Consider the following 10501-nt stretch of genomic DNA (forward strand, 5'->3'; position numbering starts at 1 on the left):
CCAGCCGGTTTTTCCCCAGTTAAACCACTTTTGATGAGTGTTGTTTGGTATGTAAACTATCTCTATTATTATTCCTATAAGTCCCGCAAGATATAGCTTTATTTCAGTAACTATTTATCAAAGCGGTAGTCATGTGAGACAAAATCGGTCTCCAGTACATATCTACTGTTAATCAGTAGAACAGGGATTCTCATAGCGCCTACACTTACGTTTAAGTAATGTGGGGGGGGGGGGGGGATTTTAAGATATTTAATTAATATATAAGACATATTCCTATGAGTATGAAATTATCATTTTCGAAATAGACAATTACGTCTACATTTTTGGGTACTTAAATGTTTCAATTCCATTAGATTTTAAGGGTGTATGCGTGTTAGTTATAGCTCTAAGATTTAGGTAGCTGGAGAGAAATCGAAGCTTATCGAAACTTTTCATGTGCAATATTGGAATAAAATATCTTTATTTCCCTTGTACATTTGAAGTCACTGATGAGGCGACATTTATCAAAATAGCGATCATAAATATATTAAGAGAGCGTGTTTATACTATTTAGATGTACTATACCAGACGTAAAGACATATTCTTGGTATAATCTCCATGGTCATATATGCAATTTCGAATTTCCGTTCTTTGTTCCTACTTGTATATTGTGACGGCCTGCTAAAATTGTTGTATATAGAAATTGATGACGGTCTAGTGTAGACTACGGGTATCCCACGTTCCTGTTGACTGGCTAGTAAGTTTGTCTATATATAGATTACCTTACCTGACATACATTTTACAAGCAAGCGAGGTGTTCGCTCGAGCGGTAACTTCATTAATATGGGACACTGAATGGGAAAAAAATTCGACTGGTTGAAATGAAATGTGATTTTGGAGGAATATATATCCATCGTCCATCGGTATCAAACATTTTTGTTCATCAACTAGAAAAATGGTTTTTGATACTAGGAACCTAGGTGAGGTCGATTTTTCGACATCGATGCCTTCCCTGTGTTTTCGCATATCATGATTTCGGTAGCATTTTTACGATATACCACCTCACTAAGTCAAACACTGAAGTCTTATGGAAATCCCTACTATAACAAAAAATGTCTATACCAACCAACTTACTGATCAGAATATTGTCATAATTTGGCTACATATACCGTAGTCTGAGCTCTCTATACTGACCATCATACTGGTTCTAACATCATGAATACATCACATTTTTTGTTATCCTGTAACCTCTCTATATCGACCACCTACTGATCCGAACATTGTCTAATCTGAAAACCATTTACTATAGTGTAAACTTTCTATATCAACCACATTACGTATCAAAACTGGACAATATGACAATCGTTTTTAGTGTAACTTCTATATACTGACTGATTCTACTTTTCTTATTTTCCGAATATTGTCATTATATTATAAACATTTACTTAAGCAATAACAGGTAAACTGATTGATCTAAACAGGGTGATAATTTGGCTACCATTTAATATATTATAATGTGTTTACAAACCATAAAAAAGAAACAGCCAGAACGCCAGATCTAGATCTAATAATAACCAACACTTGATATCCTTTCATTTTTAGCTCACCTGGTCCGAAGGGCCGAATGTCATACCATCCGTCCGTCGTCCGTCGGTCCACCTTTCCTTTAAACGCTACTTGTCCTGAAGTATATTTTGACTAAATTTGTTCTGGAGCATCCTTAGGCAAAGGAGACTCAATTTGTATAAACGGTGGGTGTAGCCCCCTTAGTGGCAGTGGGGCGGGCCGAATAGGGGAAATATAGTTAAAACCTCTAAAATCCTTCCTCTACCATAGGGATTTTATCCTAAATTAGTCTAGAGCATCCTTGGGCCAAGGGGACACACTTTTGTATAAACGGTGGCTGTGGCCCCCCTGGATGCAGAGGGGTGCGGCCAAACTATGGAAATAGAAGTAAAACCTTTAAAATCGTAAGAAAACGTAAAATTTCTTATGAGAAAATCGCCCAGTCCCTGACAATTAGCTGACGTGATAGTCATCCATAATCTAAAAGTTTAATGTATTGGAATGAGTAGAGTCTATGTAGAAGTAAAACAAAGATCCAATCACCATCCAATGGAAAAAAAGCAAAAATAAGAGATATACATAAAATACGTTTCATGTTAGTCAAAGTACAGACTACTGCTGACAGTCTATAGCTATATGTTGTCACATATACTAACCACGTCAAAATCTAGAAAATAATTTTTACGTTATGGATCTATATATTGCCAAAGTAGAAAATCTGTTCGCGCATCGATTAGAAATGTATTCCCTACAGTTACAGTACTAGTGATAATATAACCTTGAGACGAGAAAAGAAATCTGGACAAGTCGCTGATGTTTAACGTACAGTATATTATAGTACTACTCCAGGTTCAGTACCGTTCTATATTTCACTATTTACCTTTATATATATATATATATATCTGGTTGTTGCATATGTACACCGTGCGTGTCAATTTACGACGAATGTTACAAGCTGAAGCTGTAATTACAAACAGGAAGTTCACAAGAAAAACGGGAAGTAGAATACTGTATATTAAAAACGACTAAGTGACGGATTGTTCGGATTCCATATTATATTATGTCTTTTTTAAATATGGATATTCCTGTGAACACAATAATTATCCATTTAACCGATTAATATAACAAACCACAAGACAATCTATAAATTGTTGCAGTAAATACATAGCATAAGACTATAATATAAGTTATAACAATTAATTTACCGATATATGTATGAAATGAAGCATGAAACCAACTCGCTTGCCTGTACATATACTGGACATACATCCCTACGAAAAACGAAAACTCACTCATATTGAAGAAATGCTAAACACATATTAGTATAAATTAATACAGGTCCGACACAAACACAGAGATCGGTACACCAAAGACTCTATGGAGCCCCTGGCGGCCGTATTGTCCTAGTCAAGTACCGATTGTGGAATTCTCACGATGCATTCTAAAGTTACGGTCGTCCAATAGGTATGCATCCTCAGAGGGAGTGTCATTCTTTGAGTCTTCTTTTTTTCCTGTTTTTCAGAATTACGAAAAGTTTTTCTTTTACGCTGTATGAATTTTTCACAGTGTCTAGTCCGTAATCACTCTTCAGCCTTTGTTGTTTAATTTTTGTCATGGCTTCAAACACTGTAAATCCTGTTCCTTTTAGATTTTTCCTAACTTGTATTATTTCATGCTTTTTCCGCCTGTGTGTTAATTTCATGATTACATTCCTAGGTTTCACACTATTGAATCGTGTATTGAACCTGCAGAGAGTATTGATAAACACGTCAGTATGCCCATCTCATATGCAATGTTCCCAATCGTGAATAATGTGTTGTGCTGTACAGATGTCGTTTGATTCAAAACAAAAGAGAAATCGGGATGCGTACATCTCCGTATATTAGAAAGTTGAAGGTATGAGTTATTTTCATTTCTAAAAAGGTTTAAAAATAAAATCCTTTAATCTATATCCGTTCTTCATTGTCGCCATCACATTCAATATGGCGCCGTTGACCATGTCAATCTGCTCCTCAGTGAAGAGGTCAGTGATCCTCAGGTCGTATTTTTGGTTCCTATGATGCTGTCCCTCTCTATTCATATAAGTACATGTGTATTCCATTTCGGATGTTGTGACATTAAGGAACTTACTAATCTGTCGCAGAGTAGGAACAAGGCTTTCTTTTAAATCCACATATCGGACGAGCAAGGAACGGTTTACAAACGTCTTCAACCAAACTTTGTACACGGACTGCCAGTGAAAACACTCCCCCTTGACGTATGATTTCCATTCTAAAAAATAGAATATAACAAAAAAAATTTATATAACGTCATCATAACAGCAATGTCATATGAAGATATGAATATAAGCTACACAGGTGATTACACTTGAAGTGATTTCATAACCCTATAATGAATTACACTGCTTCCTTCTTATACTCATCGATTACAAATTAGGCATCGTGCCATAAGAACTCTTTGACCTGATTTACACTATAATTAATCTATCTCGGTCTTTCCTCCTTTAATTTTCCTGTTGCCAATCACATTGAAAGAGATTTGACTGATTATTTATCTGACAATATTTCCTTATCTTCCCTTGGAATTTGCTACAAGATAAATCGAGTGTTCTTGGCAATAAAACTTCACTGCTACTGATTTGTATGGCAAAGAATAAAATGGCGTAGCAAAATCGATGTCATCTGAGAAATTGGCCATGCGTGGAAACAGGTCAACACAAATGAATGAAAATATTATAAGATCATCATCACGAACATAGCTATCAGTATGTGAAATTTTCTTTATTGGCGCTATAATTAAGCCCATGTTGGAAAACAAACCTGAGTGTTCTGTATTTAAAAAAAAGAAGACAACTAGTCAATTTTAAATTTAATAAGAGTAAACTATGTATAATATGAACTGTGCCACAACTCGGAGGATATTACTGAGGCTTGAGGCTAAATAGGTTAATGCCAATCGCGGGGAATCCACCACCTAACTCTACCATCATGTGGGATGAAAAAATAACAGTAGACACACACAGGTAAATTACTTTTAACAAGTACTAACTAATTGTAATGGGGGACCATTACAGATGTCCCCCAAACTGCCCCCATAGTCGCAAAGATGCATCAGAAAAGGTTCGCAAAGCCTTAAAACAACTACAATATACATACTAAGTTGTATTGAAATCAAATAATTTCTCAATTGCGAGCAATCAGAAGCCATACTAAATTTGATCAAAATTGGACAATATTTAAATTTCGACCAACAGAGGCCAGGAAATGGGGACCGAGTGATAAAATTTCATCAAAATTGGACAATATTTAAATTTCGACTAATCAGAGGCCAGGAAATGGGGACCGAGTGATCAAATTTGATCAAAATTGGACAATATTTAAATTTCGACCAATCAGAGGACAAGAAATGGGGGCCGAGTGATCGTTGTCCCATGAATCACCTACATACTAAATTTGATCGAAATCGGAAAATGTTTAAATTACGACCAATCAGGGGTCAGGAAATGGCAGACAGTTTGTTTAATCAAAAAACATATACAACTGCGGTGTTTGTCTGTTTAATCACAAAACAAACACCTCAGTTGTATCGTAGTGCCATAGTACACCTATGCGCAAAATTTCATCCCAATCGGACAGTATTTAAATTTTGACCAATCAGAGGAAAAAAACGGCAACAATTTCGTTGAAATGTGAAATCTAAGCTACGGAAGTGATCATTGTCCTATGATACACCTACTAAATTTGATCAAAATTGGACAATATTGAAATTTCGACCAATCAGAGGCCAGGAAATGGCGGCTTTTTTGTTTAATCGCAAAACATATACAACTGCGGTGTTTGTCTGTTTAATCACAAAACAAACACCTCAGTTGTATCGTAGTGCCATACTACACCTATGCGCAAAATTTCATCCAAATCGGACAGTATTTAAATTTTGACCAATCAGAGGAAAAAAACGGCGGCCATTTTGTTGAAATGTGGAAGGTGATCATTGTCCTATGATACACCTACATACTAAATTTGATCAAAATTGGACAATAAATTTAAATTTCGACCAATCAGAGGCCAGGAATTGGCGGCTATTTTGTTTAATCGCAAAACATATACAACTGCGGTGTTTGTCTGTTTAATCACAAAACAAACACCTCAGTTGTATCGTAGTGCCATACTAAAACTATGCGGCAAGTTTCATCCAAATCGGACTGTATTTAAATTTTAACCAATCAGAGGAAAAAACGGCGGCCATTTGGTGAAATGTGAAAAGTGATCATTGTCCTATGATACACCTACATACTAAATTTGATCAAAATTGGACAATATTTAAATTTCGACTAATCAGAGGCCAGGAAATGGGAACCGAGTGATCAAATTTGATCAAAATTGGACAATATTTAAATTTCGACCAATCAGAGGACAAGAAATGGGGGCCGAGTGATCGTTGTCCCATGATTCACCTACATACTAAATTTGATCGAAATCGGAAAATGTTTAAATTTCGACCAATCAGGGGTCAGGAAATGGCACACATTTTGTTTAATCAAAAAACATAAACAACTGCGGTGTTTGTTTGTTTAATCACAAAACATATACAACTGCCATGTTTGTTTGTTTAATCACAAAACAAACACTGCAGTTGTATTCGTAGTCCCATACTACACCTATGCGCAAAATTTCATCCAAATCGGACAGTATTTAAATTCTGACCAGTCAGAGGAAAAAAACGGCAGCCATTTCGTTGAAATGTGAAATCTAGGCTACGGAAGTGATCATTGTCCTATGATACACCTACATACTAAATTTGATCAAAATTGGACAATATTTAAATTTCGACCAATCAGAGGACGGAAATGGGGGCCATTTTGTTGAAATGTGAAACCTAACTTACTGAAGTGATCATTGTCCCATGATTCACTTACATGTACATACAAAAATTGATCGAAATCCGAATTCCTGAAACACAGCTGTAACGTCATAGATGAGATAGACTGGTCGTCGTCCAACCGTGGGGTAATTTTGTGAGTTTTCAATGTAAGTCCTGGATTTTGAATATTAAGCTTCGGGTCGTTGCTTTGTGAGGTTTCTTTGAACATCTTTATCCAATATTTATCAGATTTAAGTCCCTGTAGTTGCTGTAAATTAACACTTTGCAAAATAGTGTACCGTGCTTTTTACTCACTATGACCGATACTGACCAGAGTGGACAGGTGAGCAGTGTGTGTCCTATCCATGTGATTTCTGAGGAGCAAGCCTTGGTAGCAACCACTCCTGTATCAAATAAACGGACATTTGACCAAACATCACCGGATTTGAATATAGATATAGCCGCTAAAAAACTTCTCCAATCCAAATCCCCTGTCGGCGACTCAGTATCCCCTCCGGCCCAGAGCTCTACCAACGTGTTGACACGTCCATAGAGGAACCTGTACAACGCCTCAGTGATTGTAAGAGAACCAGTAAATGATACCATATTAAACTGTATTAAGCCAATGCTTATGGAGAAAGTGTCGGAAATCGTGTTAAAGGACGAGAAACTTTAAAACATCACAAGTGATGCTATGAGTTCTGCTGTTATCCAGCCCCTCAGGATAAAATCAAAGAACAGCCAGTATATATCGATTTTCTTTCATCTAAGATTGCCATCTGGAGAGTAGGGCAGATGAGCACGCCTCTATCCTCGAGCAGCCGGAACAGTATTCCCGCCGCGCATGTTAAAGATTTTTAAATGACCTTTTCCACGTGACCATACCGCCCAGTCTTTTGACCCCCTACCCCACATTCTTGACATTTGTAACAAAACGTTGAAAGTTAAGGTCCAGCCTTCTGCCATATCTCGTTGTTACATCCTTGGGGGAAGGGGAGGGTGCGGGACAGTCGAGCAAACCTAATTTTGCGCTTCGTCCGTTCTAATGACAGACAATCAGTTTACGATGCCTAAAAACTGATGAGAGGCTCTGGCATTATAATAGTTGAAGCCTTGACAAAGGTGAGGCAAGCCAGTGTAAATCGCCTAAATCAGCTCACACAAGCCGGAAAAATAGACTCGTTCTGGACCAGGGACGTTCAATCTTTGTCAAAAAGTCTCGTGATGATCAGAAGATCTTTATCTCGAACGATTATGCTGTTACCCAGCGGCAGGATGAGTAATTAGACTTTTTTAAAGTGATTCTTTGCATGAACTTTATTGTCGTCAAATTGTATTTCCGTTCATTATAATACATGTGTGCTTAAATTAATTAACAATGTACGTTCACATATCCATGTAAATTACAAATGTTATGATATGTGTGGTTAGCGACACAATCCCCCCAACTCCCCTCAGCCCAACCCCCAGCAATCAGCGGTTAAAATTGTACATACATGCTACAGATATTATACTAGGCATGGCTTGTTTAACCCTAAACCCGCCCCAACAAACGCAGGTTCAAGTGTCCATGTACACTTCATACATGTCATATTATGTATGTATGGTATACACTTTGTACTACCCCCACTTCCATCCCTCCCATCCCCCCACTCCCAGCAAATGCATATAAATACGGATGTAAACCACATGTTATACTATGTCTGAATTGCTACCCCCACAGCAACCACAGGTTAGAGTATCCACGTAAGCTTTATATATTTTTACTTGGAATGGTTTGTTACGCCCCCCCCCCCCCCCCCCCCCCCCCCCATCAATGCATGTACAGTATCCATGCATATCGCGCATGTCCAAGTTTCCATGTACACCACACGTTACATGTGAGAGGCAAACGCCAAATATCCATGTACAATTCATTTTATACTGCTGGTTATATAATATATATTCTATCGTGTATTTGGTTTGATACTCTCCCCGAACCATTCTCCAAATTTCGCGCCCTGATATACAACCTATCCACACCACCCCCGATATTTCATCATGTGTAGTTAGCGACAACATCACTTGTACCTGATAAAATGTACTATGTAAAGTGTAATTTATTTCATTAGCTATATAATGAATGGTTTGCTTTTCCTCCATAGTAATCTTTGGCTTATAAAACTTTAGTTATGTTTAACTGTTGTTGGTTTTTTATTAATATTATTATTATTGAAAAATATTGCATTGGATTGTACCGTTTAATTGTCATACTATGTGACCCATCCCCGCCAACTCATTCGTACTGTTTTGTTTGCAGGTTACAGTAAAATTATACTTGTCTCGCACATTATTTTAAAATAGACGAGCCAGGGGTATTGCATGGGTTGTTGGATGTTTCTCGCTACTTCCTATGCAGTACTCCTAAACTCGTGTGAAACATATTCTGAATTTTTGTATAAAAAATATATGAATATAGTTTGTGTGACTTATACATGTATATATTACAATTGTGTACCACATTGGATTGTTTCATGCTCACTCAAATAATGTGACCCAAATGATCGTGTTTCAAACAATTAATTCGTAGAATCTCACCATAAAAATCTCGTTGTATTCGAAAGATATGAATACCCTGTAATTACTTCGATTTTTTATAAAAAGCTCTTACCTGAAGCTTTTACCTGGTCACTGTAGTTTAATTGTTTGTCGTCTGCTAGTGATGTTGAGCGCGTCTGTTAGAGTACAGTGCGTTTTGTACAGCTCCACCTGTTGTCATGTCTAAACATGATACATCTACATTTCACTTTGTTTGCTTATTTATGCATAGTTTTCAAAATCAACATAGCAAAATGTGTAAACTTGTTGAATGATTATCTTATAATGCACGTGAACAATTACGATTTTCTGTTTATTTTACTGTTGCTTTTATTACAGCATATGTATGTTGAGTCAAATACTGGTCCCGTGGAAGGCGAGCTTTCTATTTTTCATTTTAATATCAGGAGTGCAAGGAACAACATTGAATACACCATAGAAAACATTGCAGATGAATATGATATAATTTGTCTCACCGAAACGTATCTTGATGTTGAGGTCCCCATAGGTAAGTTATTGATAGAAGGCTTTCACTCTCCTTTTAGACTCGATTTACATTTTGCGGGCGGGGTTATTTTAGTTTATGTAAATGAGACTTTAAAAGTTAGTAGGCTGGTTGACCTCGAAGGCCCCGACACCGAAGTATTATGGTTCAGGTGTTTCTTCCTGACAAATGTCTTATAGACATTTCTCATTTTGAGGCAGACCTACCATGGAGCCAGAGACGGACACTGAGAATAGTAAAATCAGTAAACATCTCAAAATTATTTTTCATTTCATCTGTATTAAAGAATCCTGTCCGCTGCTTGCGACAAAACACTAAAGAATGATATTTTAGTGCTCCGTACCTACAGTAACATCCCCTGATTTTAATTACATGTACAACTGATAAACTTCTCTTTGCTTATCTCACCTTACTTGGTTTTTTTCAGATTTTTTTTATTTTTTAACTTACGGTTTATACAGAAAACAGAGACTCGGTCGGGGCATGTGAGAGTTGATCGCAGTGGTATAGAAATCCGAAAATTCATTCCCTGAAATGATCCTTAAAACAGTCTTCTAAGAATAACATAAAATGAGTATGTGTTGCATTGCAAAATTTTCATGAATCCTGACGATTTAAAACTAAGTCGAAAATAGCAGAAAACTTAATAAATTTCTACTTGTCTTCTGTTGTTATGTTTCAGGAGAATAAACTAGAACATATGTCAATACAAAAACTAGAAATATGTCAAAATGACATGAAAGTCACCCCATCTCCTGTATGATTATTTTCAGTATAATAAATCATTGACCAAGCCACAACTGACATATTTCCACCTGTCAATCAAAATGGTCTAAAAATGACCAGGTATGCATACACGCTGTTTAGGTAACCATGCCAACCTACTAGGATATAATAAGAAAGCATGTGGTTGATTTTCTTGAAGAAAATGTTCCATGTTTTATGACCATAAAACACAAACACTGCACATTTTTTTTTATTATTATTATTTCTGTGACATTCCCTGGTCTTCTG

At 36.7% G+C, this 10501-nt stretch overlaps 1 protein-coding gene across 1 annotated transcript in view; it reads right to left on the reverse strand.

Annotated features, from left to right (window-relative positions):
- Positions 1–3327: 3327 nt before the first annotated feature.
- LOC110454395 (WSC domain-containing protein 1-like) overlaps positions 3328–10501 on the reverse strand; it is a gene marked incomplete at its 5' end in the record, with an annotated part of 16669 nt that continues 9495 nt past the window's right edge. The window contains one exon of the mRNA XM_021503873.1: positions 3328–3816. Coding sequence (XP_021359548.1) covers positions 3461–3816 — 356 coding nt within the window. The remainder of the gene's footprint in view (positions 3817–10501) is intronic.

This window comes from Mizuhopecten yessoensis, unplaced genomic scaffold (assembly GCF_002113885.1).
Source record: "Mizuhopecten yessoensis strain PY_sf001 unplaced genomic scaffold, ASM211388v2 scaffold7831, whole genome shotgun sequence".
Classification (NCBI taxonomy): Eukaryota; Metazoa; Mollusca; class Bivalvia; order Pectinida; family Pectinidae; genus Mizuhopecten; species Mizuhopecten yessoensis.